This window comes from Polypterus senegalus, chromosome 1, assembly GCF_016835505.1.
Source record: "Polypterus senegalus isolate Bchr_013 chromosome 1, ASM1683550v1, whole genome shotgun sequence".
Classification (NCBI taxonomy): domain Eukaryota; kingdom Metazoa; phylum Chordata; class Cladistia; order Polypteriformes; family Polypteridae; genus Polypterus; species Polypterus senegalus.
In genome coordinates, this window is record NC_053154.1 from 25,184,283 (window position 1) to 25,208,578 (window position 24,296).

General features: G+C 40.8%; 1 protein-coding gene across 2 annotated transcripts in view; it reads left to right on the forward strand.

Moving 5' to 3' along the window:
- Nucleotides 1-24,296, forward strand: part of syt12 (synaptotagmin XII) — a 392,188-nt gene that overhangs the window by 244,035 nt on the left and 123,857 nt on the right. For both annotated transcript variants that reach the window (XM_039744803.1, XM_039744812.1), the window contains exons 3-4: nt 2,287-2,480; nt 10,908-11,300. In XM_039744803.1, the coding sequence (XP_039600737.1) occupies nt 2,287-2,480; nt 10,908-11,300 (587 nt within the window). The remainder of the gene's footprint in view (nt 1-2,286; nt 2,481-10,907; nt 11,301-24,296) is intronic.

Below are 24,296 nucleotides of genomic sequence, written 5' to 3' on the forward strand. Positions count from 1 at the left end.
GGGGACTCCAATGAAGGTAGAAACATCTTGGTGATGATCAATAAAATGGATGCAACTGAATCTGATTTCAAGTGTTAGAGCAAAGGGTCCGGACACTTGTGTCGATGGGATAGTTCAGTGTTTGCAGCAGTGTCTAAAGTCCTGCTTTGCTTTGTCATTCTCTGGGATTGAGAGTTCCTAGTTTCAAAGACAAATGAATTTAAATGATTTTTGTACAAAGCTGAAAGAGAAATTGTAAAAAAAAAGTGAAAGGGTCTGAGCAGTTTCTCCATATAGACTTGCATTGACGTTCCAAGCTAATCTCTGGCATCAGAAACAAGAAACGTATGGACAAACACACAGCCTTTCTTTAATGGTGTTTTAGGAAATCAGATTAAATGCATAGTCAGCAGACTGAAATATCTTAAATAGCTCAGTTATTATTAGACAGGCACAAAGTGATGTACACATTTTAAAAAATAATACATTTAAAATAAAACATAAAACAATTTCAAATTAGGAGCATTAAGGGAGCAAACCAAAAGATGAGACTGTTGGAGATGTCCTTCACACATGCTGGATATTCATTATCAATTATTATTACTAACCGAGGAAATGTCTTTTTATCCATTGCTAATCTGTTAAAATAAATCTTTCACTGACAGTAAAAGTATAAACTATCTTTCCTGAAGTTTGTTGGCCCAGACTAGACTCTTACACGGGGTCTGCCACCTCTATTAATTATACTTTTTTTTTTTTAAGTTTTAAAATAATCTATATTGTAAAAATAAGAACATCAACATAATATACACAGTCGAATGACGAAAACAAATTTCAAAATAAACAAAAGAGCCATATCAGACCACCATTACTCTCCCTTTACACTCCTCCTACTCCGCACATTAATAAGAAAATAAAAAAATTAATTATATTATATATTATATTAATTATACTTGAAATGACTTTTTGACAGTCTCATCCTCCATGTCCAATCTTCTGGAGCCAAACGACCGGGATATGCAAGTCTGTCTGTCTGTCTGTCTTTTTCTCACTAATGAACCCAGTTAGGCTGATTCCCTGGAATTGATTTGCACTTCAGGTCTCCTTCTGAAAGGTGAGCAGAGAAGGCTCTGAGGTACCATAATAGCACGGCAGCAGTTCAGAGGAGCATCTTGAAAATCAATCATTTACATCACACCTAACCTCTCGACTAGTACTTCACAAAGCATGGTGCACTATACTGTAACTTAACATCCAAACAGCACAACTTCACTTTATCTCAAAACAGATTTTTCTGCATTATACATCATATTCTATATTTAGCTGAATTTTTTTTCCAGAGCAATATATAAACTGCTTAGTATAATATTTTTATGTATGTAAAACTGCAGCTCTGAATTGAAATATCTTGTTGGTGAGAAGTGAATTAATAATATTTTAAGTTTTTACTGACTGCCCTGTCTTTTCCTTCACTCAGATAGATAGATAGATAGATAGATAGAAAGGCACTATATCATAGATAGATAGATAGATAGATAGATAGATAGATAGATAGATAGATAGATAGTAAGGCACTATATCATAGATAGATAGATAGATAGAAAGAAAGGCACTATATCATAGATAGATAGATAGATAGATAGATAGATAGATAGATAGATAGATAGATAGATAGATAGATAGATAGATAGATAGATAATTTGTGTCATGCTTGAGTGTCAGAGGATCACCTTCCAGACTCATCTGGACCAGAGGGGGTGCTGTCGCTAACAGTTTTGTCTCCTTTTGTTTCTCTCACAGTGCCAAAGAGACACCTATTGGGGGCCATTAAGACAGAGATGCCCTGCCCATTCTGACCCAGATAGTATAAAATTGGACATCCCTGAAAAGTGATGTTGTTATTTGGACCAGAGCAACAACCTGAAAAGAGCTCCCCCAAACCCTGACCCAACCTTTAAAATGCAATTTACAGGCTGATTTCCAAGGCAACTGCCTTTATTTCTGTTGCTTTGCCCTTAAGCCCCTATTTCCTATTTTCCCTGAAACTATTTTCTTTTGTATATTAAACAGGGCAGCCTTGATGACATCTCAACTTTTATTTACCACGATAGATAGATAGATAGATAGATAGATAGATAGATAGATAGATAGATAAAAAGCCTTCCAATGGGAACACTGGTGTCAGCCTACTGAGTGGTCCCTCTAGTAAAATACCCTGAATTGTCTGTGCTCTATGAACTATGCTGTTATCTATATACTCCATTTTGTAAAGTAGCTAATGCATTTATTTGTTTAATCCTCCCACAGTGGTCCAAAGCCCTCCTAGATGGGAGGTTGGTGTTTACATAGCTGGGTTTTTGATGCTTCTCGGAGCCGCAGGAGTCAATCTCTGGAAGTTGTGGAAATCTGGAAGTTACCCAACACCGTCACCATTCCCCAACTATGATTATCGTTACCTGGAACAGAAGTACGGCACTTCATATTCTGAATCCAGACAGAAGGTAATACAATTGTTGAACAGCCTATTGTTTTAAACTATTCTAAGAATACGCCTGTTTTGCACATTACAGGCAGCGTAAATAAAAGGCGTTTGGGTTTCTTCAGAATCAGTGGCATTTATAGAAAGAAAATTCCGGTGGGACCACATGAACCTGGAACAGAAAGAGTGTCAAACTGAGTGAAGCCATCCTAAGAAGCTGTGCAGAGAGCATGTGTGTGTGAGAGAGAGAGAATGAGAGAGAGATGACGAAGCACCTAAAGAGCAGCACTCATGAGACTTGATCCTCTGCTTAAATCAATAGTTTTGGGTATGTGACTGCAGCCGAGTCTGGCCTGAATCACTTCAAAGAGTTGAGGAAAGCAAGTGCAGATGATATTGTCACTGATTCTAACTGAACAGTGTGAACCAGAGCCAGTATTGTCAGCACGCAGTCAACAGACATGGCAGAGAATAGATCATTGGGGCCACATGGAAGAAGAACATTGTAAATGGGACTTCAATCCTCAAGTACGGACACAAAACGCATCCTGATAATTACAGACCAATAATGACATTGATTCTGGCACTATAATGGTAGAGACTGCAGACACTTCAGAGGCATCAAAAAGACTTTGTCAAGCTTCAGAACTTGGCAAACACCTAGAAAATGCAGCTAAATGTGCTACATGTGGGCAAAAGGAACATCAGTTATAAATACAAGATGGGAGACACCAAGCTATAGGAAGCAGCATCTGGAAATGATTTAGGGATTTATGTTGACACAATATATTCTTTGACTAAGAAATGTACAGAAGCAAATAAAAAGGCAAATAAAATGTTAGGTTATATCAAAAGAACTGTTGAATTTTACACATCATGCTCAAATGCACTAGTGAGACCACATCTGGAGATTTGTGTGTAGTTCTGGTCACCACATTACAAGAAAGGCCTAGCAGCACTTGACACTGTGCAGAGGAGAGCAACCAAATGCATCCCAGGACTTAAGGACATGTCCTACCATGAGAGAATTACTGTTTAGTGTCGAGCAGAGGAGACTGCATGGAAACCTCATCCAGGTCTTCAAAATCCTCAAAGGTGCTGATAAAGGAGATCCAGCAACTTTCCTTCAGCTTCAGGGTGAATGACGTATTCAAGGATATCAGTAGAAATTAGGGAGAAGCATGTTTAAGGCTGGAGACAGGAAGCACTTCTTTATACAAAGGGTTGTGGGACTCTGGAACAAACTACAGAGACATGGAGTTGAAGCAGATACCTTGACAACCTTTATGAAGGATCTGGATGAGATATTGAGGCAGATTAGCTATTAGCTAAACAAATGAGCTTGATGGACTGATTGGTGTCCACTCATTTGTCATTGTTTTAGGTTTCTTGATGAATTATTGCCAAATTTTGAAAATAATTTCTAAACTGAGCTCATACAGATAATTTTATGCTTTGCAATTTGAGATAACGTTGAACATTTCTTTCCCACTGAGTAATTCTTCCAGTTGAGCAAAACCAGCCTTTGTGTAAGCAGTGTGCTATTGGGTATTACAATAGGTTAATTTTATTTTTATTGCACACTTTAATCGAATTATTGATATCCATGTGCTTATCAAAAGGCAACGCAGTGCCGCTCTTCAGTGCCATGATTAGTCAGTATGACTACCTTACCCTAAAACACCTGTTTTCATTACCCCGAAAAATCTCAAAAAATGTACTTAAAGTACACAGAAGAGGACTACAGTTAAAATGGAGTGTTGGGGTCCCGAGGGATATCCCATTTAACATCAGTGTCCAAGGAGAGAAGAATATGCATGTAACATCCATATATTAACAATCAGATAAGAACCACGTATAGATAAGTTAGATACCGGATAAGCTCCATCCTGATCTCGAGTTGGCCCAACCGTGAACATCGACTTCCAGGTGGACGTTGGTTTAAATTCCGTGACGTCAGTAGTCTTCTCAGTTTTTCTCCTCCACTCTAATGAAACAAGTGGAACTGCTGTCAAATGACAAGACAAGAGTCCGAAAAAGGTTTGGGGCAGCCCAACCCCAACCCTAACCCTAACCCATTTACTTAAAACCTGCCTGCAAAAATAGTACATTAATTGCACAATTGTGTACAGATATGAGTCCAGACAGAACAGAACTGACTTGAAGGAGGTAAAAAATGGTGGTTTTATGGAAATGCAGAGGAAATGATGCCATTGATGCCAGGGACCAAAAGTGGCATCATCAGGTGCAGGCGGAATTTCCCATAACTGGTCTGCAGAGGAAAGAGAAAGGATTAGTGCACTCCCCCACCCCCTGGTCTGACATAAAATTAAAATCATTTGAGCCCTTTAGCTGCCTCCCATGTGCACATTTTTGACAATGTCTCTCTATTGTATAAAAAAAAACTTGGGATGAGACGAGACATGACCTTCTCAGAAAGACAAAAGACACTTTCACGTCCCACGAGACAAGACTTTGGGCAAAGAGATTTAACCACGCCTGGGGCCAGAAAAAGACAAAGAGCAGATTTCAAAGTAGAACGTCGTAAAGAATTCAAAAACATTGGCACGATACACATGCAGAGCAGGTTACAGATAATGGAAGTAGGAAAATTCGAAAGTCTCAAAAAAATGATAGTGAAGATTGCATTAGTGCAAAGAAATGGAAAATATTACTCGGTGAAATAACGGAACAGCAAAAAGAAATCGCATAGTGTTTGAGGATGTCTGGGAGAGAAGAGAGACAAGGCAGTAAGACAAAAGGACAGCTGCTGTACAGGCTTTTAAACATTCAAAGTGCCGCACGAGAAGCAGATCACGCGGCACTGCAGCAGGAGCAAGCCAGCAGCTGATCGATCAAAGTTGAGTTAAAAAAAACAACTGTATTTGTTTCCCATTGTATCACCGCTTAAGAGGGGGTTTCAGAGGCGCGACCGCATGTCCTTGGGGTGCGTTCAGCCCCCCCTCTTCACAACGGCACATAGCACAGGCAGTCGAGCGAAGCGAGCAGGGGGCAAAGCCCCCTAGTATTAGTGATAGATAGGACTTTATTTGTCCCCGGGGGGAATTTGGCTTTTTACTGGGTCTTTTTAAATAAACAAGTAAATACATAAACAAACAAATTCATTAATTTTAATGAATAACTAGGTACGTATATAAGTAAATAAATAAATATACATACAACCTTTTGTCTGAACACACACACCAGAATGACAATAAAGCAAGAAAATTAAAGAAAACCTTTGACTTGTTAATCCCATTCCCAGTGAGGTGTTCATTATGCAGGTGTATTCCTGTTGGTATAAAGGAGCCCCCCTAGTGTTTCTTGACACACTTCTGCTGAGTAATTCGTTGACTGAAAGTCCTCAGTGTCTCACAGACAGAGGATGTTTAGCATTGTTCATAATGGCACTCCATTTTGTTTAAATTCCCTCCTTTGCTACGACCTCCAGGAGGTCCAGAGTGTGTCCCATAACTGAGCCTGCCCTTTTAATTAGCTTGTTGATTCGGTGGGCCTCTCTTAAAGTCATGTTGCCAGCCCAACACACCACGCTGGCCATTACAGAGCTGTAGAAGATGTGAAGGACGTCATTTCCCACATTTAAGAAATGGAGTCTCCTAAGGAAGAAAAACCTGCTCTGCCTTTTCTTATTCATTCCCTCTGGCCAGTTCAACCTGTCATTAATGTGGACCCCCAAGTACCCTTAATAACTTTTCTCCCCAAAAGCTTGTGTGATTAACAATTTACAAATCCATGGAAGAGACCAAAATGTGAAAGTGTCCTTGTTTGAGTTTGTATGAAAAAGTGTGGCAGCAGTTCCTCCAAGTTCCCCTCAGAATTGAATCCCCTAAATGCTGGAATACTTCTAATAGAAGGCAGTGTGTCAATTTCTTCTTGCCTAAAAAATTAACTTTTCCTTATATATTCTGAAAATCATTATTATACCATTACCAGTGAAAGACTAGAAAAATCTCCCACTGCTTATGTTCAACTAAACACTGAGGCTTATTTCACTGCATGACAAAATATGTGAACAACTTATCATTTATTGTGTGGTGAGGATAGGGAGTTCAGAAGCAAGCAGCGTGATTCAAAATTTTCATGGTCGTCCCGTGTTAACGCGCACACGTGCCGGTCCCGGGACATAACAGCGGTTCAAAAACGTTACAGTAATGTGTGCATGCCCATCTGCCATGCATCTCGACACCCTACCCATCAAATGAAACTTCAAAGTCTCGTCTTACCGATGATATAAACCATTTTGACACACAACAACCACAGCACTGACACTAAAGCCTTTTTTACAGAGAAGTACATACTTTTAAGAGTTGACTGTGCCTACCTTTGAAGACCCCCTGCAAGTCAAACATCAATATTTCCGAGCAGTATTGATCCCATTGTGTCCGTAAGGCTCCAGCGAATATAATCCAGTAAAACGATTTAGGTCCAAAACACACGCTATATTCTCAAAGGGACAAAAACTCCAGAAAACGTTTCATAACTTGAGACCACCTACGTAATTTTTTTTTCACTTATATTGCTCATATTAGACGTAATTTGTTTCTGTCGGCGATAACCATGCTACCGCATGAAACACGGAAGTGTTAGCTTCCGAAAGACACCTAAGTTGGCCAATTACGACGGGTCTGGGGTTGACTGGCACCTCGTATAGCCAACCAGTGTCACAGAAAGCTTTGAGGATGACGTATAGCTCTGAACTCTGGTAGAATCTACCAGTTTGATTGGACACTGTGACTGACACTCAAAACTTACAGCCAATGAGCAGCCGAGCATTTTGATATGTAACTTGCCATACTAACTTGTAAACAAAACGATCAGAGCTGCGTGAAGGTGGCATTTGTGCCAGTCTGCAGAGTTGGTGCGTGGTTGTTTATTGTGATTTCGCCAAGTTTTTCGCATTTTAAATATGAATAAAAGTAGAAGTTTAAACGTAAATAAACCTCGATTAAATAATAGATGCATGCGCGCGAAAGTATTCAACCGCACAGGGACGTAATGGAGAGAGCGACGTGCCACGCCCTTGTGCTTTCTGCTTGCTAGTGATTGCTGCCATCAAGTGGCACATGGAAAAACGCTGAGCTGTGTTGTAACAGTTTGTAAAAGAAATATATATAGTTTGTGTGCATTTTATAAAAAAAAGTAAAAATAAAAATATAAATATATTTTTGGCCCATAACTTGTATTGACTATTTTTACATAGAAATGTGTATTTTTATTGTTTTTATTATGGAACATGAATTTCCATAACTAATAGAGTGACACTGTGTGTAGATATAGATTCCTTTAGGTGTAAGCTTTCAGTAGAGCCCTCATTGATATCTGTGGGTTGAAGCTTTCAAAAGTTATTACACTTTTTCCATACGTTCCAAAATGTGGATAATGGTCCCTCTAAAAAGCCCCTGGGCATGGCCCACATAAAACTGGTGTAAAAATGTCATTTTTACAGGTATTCTTTTCAAATTTGAAATGTGAGTAGTCAACAAGTTATTCTGTTGGTACATAGTGTGTTTCTGTCCCCACCTACCTACTGCAGCTTTATTTTCCTTTATTTTCATAAAAAAACTTAGGCGAGAACAAAAAAATTCGTTTTTTTTGTGAGTTCTAATGTGCATAACTTTTGATCAGTCACACCTACAGTGATTCTGACTACTAAGGGTGAAACTAGAGAATGTTACCTTTACAAAGAGACCAAACATGTTTATACTCCAGATAGTTCAATAACAGCAATGATTCTAATTTGGAGAGGTTGCGATTTAGCAAAAATGACCCCAAATGATAAGGGGTTATTAAAGAGATTCCTGCAGTACCCCAGATGTCAAGCTGCTAGGCCAAGACAGCCCAGTCCAGTTTGTATTAGCAGCCAAATATCGATGAATGGAGGGTTCTGGTCTGAGGCTGTACTTGTTCATTCTAACTGGAAATAAAGCGAAAACACTACCCTGCTGAATCTTTTTTTGTTAGGTTATGTAGACTTTTATTATCCCAGAGGGAAACTTGTTTGCAGCCAGTGTAAATGAAACACAGAATAAGGATAAGTGGTTGGAGCACACTAAGGCAAACCCTTCAAGACAAAGCTAAAAAATATGAGTTAACATGAAATGGTTTGCCAGATTTGAAGAGGGAAGAATAGGAGCGCCAACCACTGGCTAGGAGTGGAATTACAAGTAACCAAGCCCTGAATTTGTCTCCCAGGCATGTGTGTGTGACACAGAAAAGTACAAAAACATAAGACATTGGTACACAAATCCAATAAAATATACAGAGTTACTACAACTGACAACTAGTGTAACCATATATACACACACTCAGGAATAGTAGAAAGAATAATAATTTGTTTAAACAGTATTCAAAATAATAATTCAGAATTTTGCATTTAGCAGCATTCCTACAAGTAACATTTCAAAATGCTTATAGCTCTGGGAATAAAAGAGCTCTTAAATCTCTTGCTCTTCAGAAACCTAAATCTGCAGCCTGATGGCAACAACTGAAATTAGGAAAAAGAAGATGGTGACTGTCTGAATTGAGTTGGCCTTCTTTCTAACCTCTGTGTAATAAAACTCAGTGATGGACGTCTGCTGCAAACCAATGATTTTACTGCTAATTTTTAAATTGTTGTTAATATGATTTATATTCTTGATTGATAAAGGAACATCTGATTACTTTCTCAAGTCAAGTCAAGTGGCATTAATTTCATACCATCCATACACCATATTGTAGCATACAGTGGCATGATATAACATGCCACAAGACCACATTACAGTATATAGATAAACACAGGATAAGGGTAAGATGGGTAATAAACTTTACAGTACTATAAGAGAGAGAGATGTTAGGAGCACACGCTGATACAGCGCATTGCCGTACCCACCACATGACAAACCAACTCAGGACCCCAGGTTTGGACCCGAGTGCAGCCATGCAACGGGTGATTCCTCAGCACCACACTAGTTCAGAAGGAGTGGAACAGGTTGACATTTTTTATGGTGGCTGGAGTGCCAATTCTGCCACCAACCCCCAGGTTTTTTCCTGCAGGTTGGCGGGCCTACATGCAGGGCTGGATGCAGATTAACATCATCCCCAGGATGGACTGTAGTATAAACAGGTGAATAAATAATAAATAACAAGTATGTGAATATATGGCAATAATTTGAAGTACTAGGGTGTTGTACCATGTTAGCCATTATGTACGTGGTGAGAAGTTAAGCAAAAGGACAATTAAAGGTGTCATTTTGCTTAACTTCTCACTAATGGCAATAATCTGAAATAATAATAAATATCAAAATAATACCAATACGTAAAAATAAAATACAACAGTAGTAACAGGTGTAACAAATGTATGTCATATAAATAAACTACTAGAAGCAGATCTGAGGGCAGCACTGAGTTCAGAGTCCAGGCAGTCAAGGGGTAGAAGCTGTTGTAGAACCTGGCAGAGCTGCTGCCACAGCACCTTCTGCCAGATAGAAATGAGACAAAGAGACCATGGGAGGTTGGGGAGGGGTCCTACACAATATTGTAGGACAGTGGTGTTCAACTCCAGTCCTGGTGGGCCACAATGGCTGCAGGTTTTCAGTTTAATCATCTTCTTAATTAGTGAGCCGTTTTTGCTGCTGATTCACTTGTTTTGCCTTAGTTTTAATTGACGTGACTCAGACCCCTTAGTTGTTTCTTTTGCCTTAATGAGCAGCCAAACAATAATGAGACACAAAACAAGCCGCCACATGACCAGCTACCCTGAAAATAAAGAAAGGTGAAGGTCTCTGTCATGTTGGCTGCTGAGGTCAACAAAACATCTTGACGGTAGTCTCTGTGGCAGAATGAGAGCAGGAACAGGTCATAATATTCAATAACAGCAAGAATTGGCTTCTCATAAGAAACTTGTTGGAGTGAAATTGGCCGGAGTTTGAAAGCCCGATTTAGCTGGTCAGCTGTTGGCTCGTTTCATGTCTCATTTCGGTTCGGCTGCCATTTAAGGAAGAAAAGAATCAATTCAGAGGACTGAATTCTTTAAAATTGGCTATTAAAATGAAGGGAAAAGGAGTTAATTAGCAGTGAAAACTGCTCACTAATAAGGAAAAGGGTTAGAATGAAAACCTGCAGCCACTGCGGCCCTCCAGGACCAGAGTTGGACACCCCTACTGTAGGATTTGTGGGCGCAACACTTTATAAAGATATCTGTAAAGGACAGAAGAGGTCGCAATGATCTTTTCTGCTGTGTGCACCATGCATTGTAAGATACTGCAGTTCCCAAACCAGACAGTGATGCAGCTAGTCAGAACGCTCTTGATGGTGCCCCTTGCAGAATGTGTTGAGATTTACATTTTCTAATTAGATAACAACAACAACATTTATTTATATTGCACATTTTCATACAAATAATGTAGACCAAAGTGCTTGAGATCCATCCTCTCTGCTGTTTTCTTTCTAGAGAGTGGCAGCATCCAATCACAAGAGAGCCATGGAGAAGATGCCAGCAAGCCGGAAGAGCAGCCTGGGAATTGACGACACCTATGAAACAATCAATGAGCTGGGAACACTGGAGCTGATGAGCAAGGATGTGGAGCTGACGTCATATGGGCCACTTCGAAAATCTGTGTCCACTGATTCTTTATCTTCAATTTCTTCCATCGGGAATAATTTTGGCAATGACCTCACAGTTGGACAGATTGAGGTAAACATGGAGTATGACATGAATTCCAACAGCTTGTACGTCACACTGGTGCAAGGAAAAGATCTTCTGGAGAAGGAAGAGATCAACTTTGAGTCCTGCTTTGTCCGTATCAGTGTGCTGCCAGATGAACAGATAGTTGGCATATCCAGGGTAAGTTGTATTTTTTGTTAAAATATTTTTTTATAGTTTCTAACTGCATAATTGTTGACTGGTTCTCTACAAAGGAAAATATTGAAGTCATGTTCAAGGCTGGCTGCTATTGGCATGATTGTTTTTTGTATTCATTTTATTTACCAATACCCTTTTGTTGTTTCCCAGTACTGTTGTTTTATTTAGAGGTTGTGTATTATGGAGATTTCGATTATGTCTTCTTCTTCCTTTTTTCGGCTGTTCCTGCCACAGCGGGTCATCTTTTTCCATGTCCTCCTGTCCTCTGTATCTTGCTCTGTTACATCCACTACCTGTATGTCTTGTCCACATATTGATCTGGCAAAATGTTATACCGGAACCCCATCCTGATGTAACCCTTCCCATTTATCTTGGCTTGGGACTTGCATGAAGAAACGCACTGGTTAGTGCATCCCCAGTGGCTGGGGATTTCGATTATGACATTATGTTTCATTTTTGGATTAGAATATATATATTTATATTTGTTTTTTTTATTCTTTTGCATATCTTGCTTGTTCTTTAAGAGTCCTGTTATTTAGTTGCTCCATTGGTGTGATGTGATGGTTGCTGGGAATGCGATCCTGCGATGATTCAGAAGCCATCTCTACATGTTTACTGATATCCAAGATTGTGCATAAATACAGCATCAAAACTTTTAGGACTTGAAATTCTACAATTCTCCTTTGACTTCCAAATTAGGATTGCACATTGGGGTTTACCAAAAGGTGTAGGAATCATTTGGATTCAAATTTTACAATGTTAGCAAACTTCAAGTGCGTCTAGTGATCAGGATTTTCTTCCCTGTTGTTAGTCTCCCTAGTTTTGACTTCTACTTTGTTGATTTTGTTTTTATGTTTCTCCAGTTCATTCCTCGTCAAAAATACCTGCAGTCACGCCACACCAGTATGTCTCAAAAAAAAAAAGAAAAAATGTATAGTGGTAATGGTGGTATGGATGAAGATCAGCCTTCAGGGTTTGCCCACCCCTTCACACATTTGAAGTTCATTCATCCACATGTTCAGCTGAACCATTCTTTTCTTGGGTACCCCAGGCATAAAAAAGTGATCCCAATGTAGTGTACATAAGGATATTAAACAAAATGCACCCAATATGGAGAGGTCTAAGGGAATAGATAACCCACCTATCCAGAAAGAAAACCGAGATCCCTCTTTTTTACTAACCAAAATACTTAGTGGAGGTCTGAGACAGAGACCAAGACAAAAATTCTAATGGGGCACAAGTTTGGTGTCATTTTTCATTGGTCATGGAGAATTGGTCATACCTTGGAATTTTGAGGTAGACTAAGGTACACCACATGATTAAATTCAGGATGCTCCTGAAGCACTGATGCAAATTTCCTTGCAAAACTGGTGGTGCCAGTGATTCCATCAGCATGGATAATGATGGGGACCACTAAGTGGTGATATAAACAAGTTGCCTCACAATTCATGTTTATTGTCATGTGTAGTGAGAAGTCAAGCAAAATGACCCCTTTCATTGTCTAACTAAAAAGATTACAATATGCAAGCTTTCAAGGCAACTCAGGACCCTTCTTCAGGCAAGTTGTGATATAAGAAGAAGGGGCCACAAACTCTTACATATTTTAATCTTTTTAGTTAGCCAATAAAAGTCATTTTGCTTGACTTCTCACTCCATTCATAATGGCTAACACGGTACAACACCCCAGTACTATTGTCTCGTGTGTAGATAATCCTGTGATGTTCATGAGTGATGGAAGAAGGGAACATAAGATCGACAAGTAGATTGGAGTAGTGGCAGCTGCTCCGTGAGTGCTGTACAGGTCCCTGATGTTGAAGCAGGAGCTGAACCTAAGGAAAAGGGAGAGGAAACGAAAGAGGACAGAGGTTACCGGGAGCGAATGAGGAAGCAGGTCGGTGTGTGAGAAAGAAATAGAGCGAGCGAGCGAACGAGCGCTCACGGGCAGCTGCGAGGGCCTGGGGTGTTGGGCCTACACCCAGGTGTTGGCGTTAGATGTCGCTCCCGCTGAGCGATCAGGTAGCGGGAGTGACCAAAGGAAGGCGATTGGCTGCAGAGAAGCCACGGAAAGGCAGTGGAAGTCGGGAGACTTGGTGCTGGAATCCTCAACGTGGGCGACCTGGCCGTTGTGGGAATCCAAGTCTCTGAGGCTGGGATGAGTGCCGCCTGAAGCCAGGGTTTGGGAGGTCTCCAGTCTCGAGAGTGAGAAGTAGAGGGCAGCTGCAGAGAGCGTCTCGCCTGCTGCAAAGCCCAACCGGGAGAAGCAGGTGAGACGCTAGCACAAAAGAAGGCCCCAAGCTTCTTGTTGTTGTTTTTAAAAAAACTGCTTCCTAAAGAACATTTTAAACCTCTCGTTTTAAAGGATTGTTTTTTTTCTATTTTAACCTCCAAGTTCTTTTAATGGATGATTTATTTAATGAAGAACTTTTGAATGAACTGCACTATTTATTAGGACACCTGTTTTTGTTTTGATTGTTTTTTTTAATAAAAGCACTTTTGCACATTTTTACCATTCCCCTTGCTTAATTGTTGCCTTCACTGACTAGCTCACTCGGTTTCATTATCAACGGTGTTGGGTTCAAGGGTTCCCAAACAGCAATGGGAGCGTGGAACCAGAACCTGCATCGTCACAGGGTGGCTTGGGTAACACTACATGATAGGGTGAGATGTTCAGAGATTCAGGGGAGTCTCAGAGTAGAGTTGTTGCTTCTCCAGATTTAAAAGAGCCAGTTGAAGTGTTCTGGGCATGTTGTATGGATGACCCTAGAGATGCTTGGCTCACTAGGTGGAAAACCTGTGGCAAACTTAGGACATGCTGGAGGGATCCCTTCTCTCAGCTGACTTGGGAACTCCTTAGATGTCCACAGAAAAAAATGGAATCTGTAGCTGGAGACAGGGAAGTCTGAGTGACTCTCACCAGAAGAAGAGGTTCCAGATGATGAGATGAGATGAGATGTGAACACGGCACAATGACAGTTTCTACTGCATGTTTCCCGAAGACTGGGAATAGTAGCATAGGACAGAAAGCAGACAATGAATACAACAGCAGATGGTAGATATACACTTCAGACTACAAAGTGTGGTGGGGCAATACCTGTGATAAGTGGTGTTCTGTAGTGGAGGAAATGGTTCAGGAAGATGGTGGAGTAGACTGTTGTGAGTATCCCAGAGTGTCCCAAAAATGCACTATTGAAGAGATTGAAGAATTCTGGCATAGGCATACCTAGGAAATTACAGCTGAGTGGCTGGCTATTGTTCTGTTAAAATGGCACTGGACAGGCCTACCACAAATAGAATAGGTAGAACAGATAGGGTTTTATATTATTGGTCTTCCTACCAATGTGTTGAGTTCTTCCACTCTCCATTTTAACTCTGTGTGCCCCAAAGAAGGACTTGAAGATAATCTAATTCTGGTATATCTTAATCTTAAGTAATTCCATGTGCAGTCAGTCAACCGTCAGCAGTCAGGTGCATAATAATAATCGCCCCTCCATCAGGAACTCATTAGAATATCTCCTGATTTGTGTTGTCTAATTTTCTGTATCTGTTTCTGTGGGATTTTTACTGTTATTACTTTCAGTTTTATAAATTTTGGTGCATTACAACATCTCACCACCACTGCTAAAGAGAACAGGATACACATACTGGCATTCAAGGATGAGATTGAATCAAAATTTGGCTTTGGCCTTTTGTCCAGACTGGTCTTCAACAATCGGCCAGAGAGCAACCCTCCTTGTACCCGCTTCAGCACTTACGCACATTGCATTCCCTATTGATCTATCAATAACGTGCTACTGGAGTCTGACTGACATAAATGGACAGGCTGCCCCGTCCCTGACGCCCACTGATTCTCCAGTTTCTCACCTACTATGCCACTAGATGTGCCAATGCTGCATCAGGGCAAAAATTTCACCAAAATGAACAGCATGTAAGGGTGCGACGCATGTATGAAGTTACGCTTTAGCCCTATCATAACTTCTATTCCACTTGCTAGCTAATGTTAACTCCACTTAATGTGTGTTTGAAAGCTCTCATCTTTGTAAAATAACTTATGAATTACTTTAGATTATTTTCTACATTAAACTAGAGGACATAAATTTAATGAGAACCGCACAGGGTGTCATCTTCTTTAACACTGGACTTTAACACCACCCTCCTAACGTTTCAACTTATGCTTCATCGCCAAGTTGCTACTTAATAAACCACTCTATTAATTTAAGTATTCTGACAGAAATGCCATTGTTTTAGTTTGTTGCTGCTGAAGTTACACTTATTATTTTTTCTTCAAATGTCAACAAAATATTTATATTGGAAAGTGGTGTTTATGCATTTGGATAAAATTGTAACTTGTATGTCTTTGGAAAACTGAGGAAAACTGGAATACATAAACATGGGAATGATATTTTGATTTCCACAATAACCAGATTGGGACTTTAGTGCAGTCTCCAGGAGATGTGAGGAGTCAACATTAATGAGTGCACTGCCATGTCACCCCTTAAGGCCATATAAGAAGAATATTAAACAATACGTATTTACATTTATTGGCTTAGCAGACTCTTTTATCCAAAGTAACTTACAGAAGAGGTCAACATAATTGAGTAAACATCAGTCTGAGGGACTGTTTAGCAACAAGTGTCACAGGACAAGTTTAGAAATTGATCATCACAAGTGAAGAAAATGAGAAACGAGTTACAATTCCTAGGTTACCAAAACCAAACCAAGCAAATATCATTTAGAACAAAATTCAGAGAACAAGAGAATCTTCAAATGCTTCTTAAACACATTGAGGGAGTCTCAATTTCGGATGGAGGTGGGGAACTTGTTCTACTTGCCAGGGGCTACAAATGAAAAAGTCCTGGATAGAGATTTGATGCTACTCAGAGGTGGCATTGCCAGACGGAATTCATCAGCCGACCTGAGTGGCCGAGATGGCACACAGGACCTCACAAGAGTGTCCATTGTAAGAGCTAGCCCGGCCACAGACAGACACGACGACACAGTGACAGCAACACACGTTTTTTTGTACAACAATTATTTACATATATTTACACAGTGCAGTCCTTGGTTCTTCTGGCCGTCTTGCAAGCTTCGTCTTTCTTCCACCCAACTCCGGCTCCCTGATTGGAGTGAGGTGGCCCCTTTTATCTCATCCCGGATGTGCCCCAAGTACCTGGCCATGAACTTCTGGCAGCACTCCCCAGTGTGGTAGAAGTGCTGCCCTTGCACCCAGAAGCATTCCGGGCATAAACCGGTCTGTCGGTTCCTTCTTCTAGGGCAGGGTTCCTGGCCATCTATCACACCATATATACAGGTACTGACCCGTTGAGAACTCTGTAGGCAAGGAGTAAGGATCTGAATTTAACATGTACTGCTAGAGGGAGCCAATGTAGCAATGTGAAAAGAGGAGAACACTCTATATACTGAAGTAGTTTCAACCATCTGAAGAAACTTGGTGTCACATACTGTACAGGCACCATGCAAATAGAGAATTGCAGTGGTCCAGATGCAACAAAACCAAAGCCCAGAATAGGAGCTGTGATGCATACTCTATCAGATACGGTCTGATATTGCTGATGTTGTATAGAGTGAATCTGCAAAAGTGAGAGATCATTGCAGCAAGGTCAGTGAAGGACATCTGGTCATTAATAACCACCTCATGGTTGCATACCAACTTGGTGGGTGATAGTAATAATGACCTGAGCTGAACAGAGATGGGGTGCTACATAAACAGACGAGCTGGGAGTCCTTGCCAGGCTGAGCTGGAGATGGTGTTCCTTCATCCAGGTTGCAGTATCAGTGAGACATTTGGTGATCCCAGCTGACACCATGCGGTTATCTGGAGGGAACAACTGCTATGTATCATCCTCATAGCAATGATAAGAGAAACCATGGAAGCAGATAATGCGACTCATTTAGGAGGTGCATAGACTGAAGAGGAATGTGTCCAGCACCAGTCCTTGGGACACTGCCATGTTTGCTTGATGCATCCTTGGCATCTTTCCTCACCAGGAGACATGGTAGGGGCTTCTCAAGTAGTAGGCCTCAGACCACCTGAGGGTAATACCAGTGATGCCAAGGTGGATGTGATGGTTGACAGCATCAGAGCCAGAGGAGAGGTCTACCAGAATGAGGACAGATGACATGTTTATAGCTCTAGCCAGCTGTAATGCGTTCACAACAGTAAGTAGAGCCATCCCAGTAGAATGGCCCCTCTTAAAGCCTGACTAATTAGGATCAAACAGTCTGTTATGAGCATTCATTGGTAGTAGCATTTTGGGGAGTTTTCTTGAAGGTTTATTGTAAAAATAAATGTGTGGGATATTTGACATTAAACTGTATACTGCAAATGTGAGAGTTATCCAAGGCCGGATTTAGGCATAAGCCAAACAAGGGCCTAATGGACAAAATGTACTTCTCAAAATTTCTCTTTTTTTTGTTACAGTTACATTTGCATTTTTTTAAAATTGTCTTGTTTAGTGTTATTTTCTCTTAATAGTTGCCGAATAGGGTCTGTGCAGCTTCCCATTAGCTTTGTGCCTCACCATGTCTAAATCCGGCTGTTCCAGGACCTCATTATAACCGTCCCTCAGTGGAATTTACGACTGCCCCTGTGCCAGAGCTCATCTTTTCTAAATATGTGCAGTGAAATCATCAATCAATGTTTGTTTGTCATCCCTTTACTAAGCAACGTGTTAGGTCATCGTCAGCACGCTTGAGAAAAACACCCGCTCCCATAAAGCTTCACCCTCCCCATTGATCTTCTCTGTTGCTTTACACTTCTGTGATTTAAAGTACAATTTGCTTCCCATCTCTGATGCTACTTCTTCTTGATGTTGATGGATTGTTCCTTAATAGCTTCTCTGACAACAACATCAGAATGTATTCTTAGTCAATTCCTTTCAACTGGCTGGTGAAATAAAAAGAAGGAGGCTGCTTCTCTTAGGAAATCACAGTGCTAGATTGCTGTCATTGATGCTTCTGTGGTGGGAAGCCTGCTCAGGATTTAGACTTTAAGACAAAGCAATAGCCACATGGTGGTCATGACAGAAAAGAAACAAATTGCCTCTTGTGGTTTTGACAGTTAGCGTTGTATCAGAGCGAGGTAGCAGTGACTCCATTGGCACAGGTCTAGGAGAGTGGCAGTGAAGAATGACAGATTATTGCATGCGTGCTCCACCAGGCTTGGGAAAGGTCACACCTCCTGTCACAAGCATTTGAGGATGTGTAGCTGCTAACAGCTCCTTCTTTTTCGTTTGCAGACTGGAGGACATGTTCCACAATGAGTTTTGAGGTCACTCCTGGGTTTTGCCAGAAAGTTCCATTGCTTCCACCCTGGGAGCAATTTAAACAGTAAAAGCACTGGAAGCCAGTGTCCACTGATGAACCCATTTCTAACTAGAATGGAGCTCCTGGAGAAGACACTCAAACCCAAAAAGAGTACAGGCTTAGGAAGAGTTGGCAAAGTCTTGGACACATAGGACAATATCGTTCACCCTTCGATTACTTTCTTTGGACTTTATGCTCACTATTCTCATTTCTATTTGTACTAAATGGGGTGAATGGGTGGAGATAACCCTTTAGTGATCTTCTTCTTACTTCTTCTTTTACAAGGTGACAGAAGTTCTCCAGTCTGCTGTACTAAAGCTAGGGGATGACGTCTCCATTTTATATAAACCTCTGCTATATTCTGGTTAGTACAGGCTTCATGGAGACTTCCTACCACCCTAACATATAATTTGGAACTGAACATGGCAGGAGCCCATGGTGAGGGGGCTGTAAGTGGATAGCCTAAGGATGTCTTGAATTTATTATGTGAGATTACCCCAGAGTTCCAGGCTGGGGTACTAAAGCATCTTCCACTCATCTGGCTTATTAATTTAAACTCTGGACCTGGGATCAGCCATTAGAGGTTTGAGGAAACCAGGAATATGAAGTGAGAAACAGATGTGCTTGGTGTGGCACTGAGGAGAGAAGTGAGCCAACCACCCACACTGATAGATTTAGGAAGACCCTGTAATAAGAAATAGTTGGTGGCAGAAAAAGGTTTGGGGATGGCCACCCCGTATACTGAAAAAATAGGCAGCAAAATAAAGAAACACGTCTTTACAATCAGAGTTCAGAATGGAGTGGACTAACAAGGGACTTCTGTGGTTTCTATATTGAATAAGCAGGAACAGAAGGAGAAGTCAGGGAGGCCAGAATAAGGAAGTGATGTCTGTAGAGGTGGGTTCTGGACTGGATAGGATGTTGTTAGAGGGAGTCGGAGGTGGCGTCATCAGTGTGTGGATCAGAGGTGGTGCTACTGGAAGGTATGATCTTCACTTGGTCCTCAGAGGGACAAAAGGATAGAGGATTAGAAGGCAGTGCCAACCCCTGGTCCGGCTGAGAAATGACACCATTAAAGCCTGTAAACCGTCTTCCATGTGACACCCAAAGAGGTTTTAAGGCCTACTTTCATGTGGACAGCTAGGGCGTTTTTTTAAATACAAAAAATCACGTCAGTTTTATGTAATTATTTACCCAAGTGACACAAGGTGGTTTGGGCACAAATAAACTGAAGAGTTTCCTTGGAAAATATCATAAACACCACATTCCAGCTGTTAAAATAACTCATGTAGAAAATGATGAAGTTTCATCGTGAAGTCGTTAAAGAAAAATGTAGTGCGACCAACAAGTTAAAATGTACGCTTTGTTTTCATAATGCGATAAATGCTACATGCCAAGTGCCAACATACTTTTCATTCTCCTAAACACCCATCACTTCAAAGTGAAGGTTCACCGCCAGCCGATGTGCTTCGTTTACTTCACAACTTAGTTATGTATTTTTTAAGCATCTTCATACAGTAAGTGCCTTTTAGGACAGTACCGGGACATTTACAATGTAAGCTAAAATGCATGCAGTGTGCAGGTGAGACATACTCTCTATGCTGAGATTTCATTTTCTACTTTGTGTGCTGACATCTAAGGTGAAAAGACATCCACTGTATGCTTGCCATGTCGATTTTATTGTTCACTTCTTCTGTCATCAAGAATTAGTGCATGTCATGTATCATTTGTCACTTTTCCCAAGTCACTTATCACTTGTTCTCTTCTCTCTCATCACTAGTGAGGAGCAAAACAACCAAGCATCAGCAACAACAACATTTATTTCTGTTGCACATTTTCATACAAAGGACAAGGCTCAAAGAAGTAATTACATAAAATTAAAATGAAATAAGAAAAACAATGCATAAATAGCATACAAAAAATAAATGACACACATTTACAGTACATAAGACAGACATACAATTAAGAGCAACAGAGTCGTTTTGTGTTTTTTTGTCTCTAAATGAGCACCCAATGATAAGACCATTTATTAATAATAATAATAATAAATCCAGTTCTATCACGCTTTTATTGCTAATCAAAGTGATTTATAGAGACACTGGGGAGCAACCACCAATGCACAGCACCCACATGGATGATGTGATGGCAGCCATTTTTGCACCAGTGTACTCACGACATTGTAAGCTATGTGGTGATGAAAGGGTGAAAGATGGAGAGAGAGAAACAGAGACAGGGGATGATTAGGGGGCCAGAATGCTCAAGGCCAAGATGGGCAATTTAGCCAGCACATCGGGATACACCCTTCTCTTTTCAAAAGTTGCCCAGAGATCTTTAATGACCAAAGAGAGTCAAGTCGTCAATTTTACGTCAGTGCCATATTTACAGCACAATGTCCCAGCCACATTGGGAGCCACACACATCTTGTGACATTGATTTGGAGAAGTACTTTGACAGAGTATCACGTCAAGAGGTCTGGGAGTGCATGAGAGAGAAAGGACCAGAGAAGTATGTGAAGATTGTCTAGGATATGTATGAGGTAGTGAGGACTCGAGTAAAATGCAGTGTTGGGGTGACAGACAAGATCCCAGTTAGAGGAAGTCAACACCAGGGGTCTTTTCTGTAAGTCCTTACCTCTTTGATCTGGTTATGGATGTGTTGAAAGACCAGTTGTCCTGGAGAGGGCTTTGTGCTGATGACATTGTGTTGTGGATCACCAGAAAAGAAGAAGTGGAGAGGAAGTTGAAAGAATGGAGATCAGACATCAGAATATCTGAGGCTTAATGATGATCAGGATTCAGAATTTAGCCTACAGGGAGAGCCACTGAAAAGAGTGGACAAGTTTAAATATCTAGGATCAGTGCACCAGGATTAAACGCATAACTAACCGATAGAGTGCAGTGTGGATGGAACAATTGAAATAAGGTATTAGGAGTGTTGTGTGGTCGAAGAATTCATGCAAAGGTTAAAGGTCAGGTTGTACAGACAGCGGTAAGAGCAGCAGTGTTGTATGGAGCTGAGACATGGACAGTAAAGGGAGTGCAGGAGAAGAAGTTAGGTGTGGCAGAAGTGAAAATGTTCAAATGGATGTGTGGAGTTACAAAAAAAGACAGAATAAGAAATGACACAATCAGAGGTACAACAAAAGTGGGAGAGACATCTAAGAAAGGACAGGAGAGTAGGTTGAAGTGGTATGGACATGAGATGAGGAGAGACAAGGAGTATGTGGGCAAAAGGGTGATGGGAATGGCAGTACAAGGGGAGAAGAAGTGAGGGAGGACAAAGCAGAGGTGGATGGATAAAGTAAAAGAAGATCTGAAGAAAAAGCATCTAATTGGGATGGATGTGCAGTACTGACCTGTTTGGAGAAGGTTGCTCAAGCACATCGGCCCCCACATAGAAGTGGGAAAAGATAAAGAAGAAGAAGAGCAGCAGAAGGCCACCTCACCACTTCTTTTATGCTAGGCTCTTGGAGTAATAATCAGAGTACCATTAAAAGATCTAAGGTTATGACTTGGAGTGTAGAGGGACAGACAATCCTAAATTTAGGAAGGACCAAGATTACTAAAGATTTTACAGTCGATTCTAAAGGACACGGGTAACCAATGTAAACGGGTGCTACAACTGGTGACATGTGCTCAGATTTTCTTTTTCTGGCTAATATTCTTGCTGCTGTGTTCTAAACCAATGGCCACAGGTTGACGTCTTTTTTAAATATTCCGGTTAGGAGTGCATTACAGTAATGTAGCTGACTTAAACCAAAAGCGTGAATTAATTTTTCACAAAACCTGACCCAACCTTCAAATCCCTTTATAAGTAGATAGATAGATAGATAGATAGATAGATAGATAGATAGATAGATAGATAGATAGATAGATAGATACTTTATTAATCCTAAGGGGAAATTCACATAATCCAGCAGCAGTATACTGATACAAAGAAACATCCATCCATCCATCCATCCATTTTCTAACCCGCTGAATCCGAACACAGGGTCACGGGCGTCTGCTGGAGCCAATCCCAGCCAACACAGGGCACAAGGCAGGAACCAATCCTGGGCAGGGTGCCAACCCACCGCAGGACACACACAAACATACCCACACACCAAGCACACACTAGGACCAATTTAGAATCGCCAATCCACCTAACCTGCATGTCTTTGGATTGTGGGAGGAAACCGGAGCGCCCGGAGGAAACCCACAATATTAAATTAAATAGTAAAAAAAAAAAAAAGCATTTACTCCCACACTTTATTTTATGTGGTGCTCAACCCAATGGGCATTTGTCAATTGGGGGCAGACGCTAGTCGATATGAGTTCTCCGTATAAAAACAAATTAATCCCCATCTTGATTCCAAGAACTGTGCACTGATGTTCAAAGAATTTAAATTAAACACAGGGCAGCAGTGTAGATGCAATAATTATTTAAGTGATGGACTGAAAAAAGGATTTGTAACAGGAGGTCAGTGCCACTCTCTGAGCAGAAGTCCTGCTCTGTAACTAACACCAGCAGAATAGATGTCAAACTAGAATTAACCAAATAATTGCATTTAGCTTAAGCCACCAAATCAAAAATGCATCCAGCCAAGAAACACATTAAATGCTTTAATCCCCATCATGGATGTGGCCACCTTATAATATAGTGAAGTATTTTATGAATCAGATGGTACAGACTATATTAATCAAGCACTCAAAAGTGGAGTAGAGCATCACCAAGGCAAACAACTCTTTGTTTGTAAAATAAAATACAAAAGCATGGCAAGTCCAGGACACCCACACACAGCAAAACAAAGGGAGAGGCGGAAATAACAAACCCCCTGTGTGGAGCTGAATGACACTTTGTTTTGTTTTTGTTAAAGCATCCTTCCACAACTTCATACCACGTGTTATACAATACAATACACAATACAATTTATTTTGTATAGCCCAAAATCACACAACAAGTGCTGCAATGGGCTTTAACGGGCCCTGCCTCTTGACAGCCCCCCAGCCTTGACTCTCTAAGAAGACAAGGAAAAACTCCAAAAAAACCTTTTGTAAGGAAAAAAATGGAAGAAACATTTGGAAAGGCAGTTCAAAGAGAGACCCCTTTCCAGGTAGGTTGGGCGTGCAGTGGGTGTCAAAAAGAAGGGGGTCAATACAACACACAGAACAGAACAAAACACAAGTAATCCTCAATATAATATAATAGTGCAATAGAAATATTACAAGTACAGAGCAGAATTATACAGTAGATGATATCCCATAATACAATTTGGATTTGTTCAGAGTCCTGGAGACCTTGGCCATCAAGCTTCCTCCCCCAATTGGTCATTCCACAGCTGAGACAGCCAATCCGATGAAAGGACCCATCTACCCGACGATTCCTGCGATCCTTCATCAGGGATGACTTTACCATAGGCAGGCAAAACAACTTGGCAGGTGGGCCGTGGCACCAAGTGCCACATTTGAGTCCCAAGAAGAGAAACAGAACAGGTGAGGGTTAGTATCAAATTCTAACTATCATGTTACTTATGTTTTAGTGCTAATGACCAACAACAGAGATGCAGTCTGTACAGTTAATCAGCAGCTCTAGGCAGGGTGTGCTAAACTGAAGTAGTGAGTCTTCAGCCGAGATTTAAAAGCTGAGACTGAATGGGCATCTCTTATAGTAGCAGGC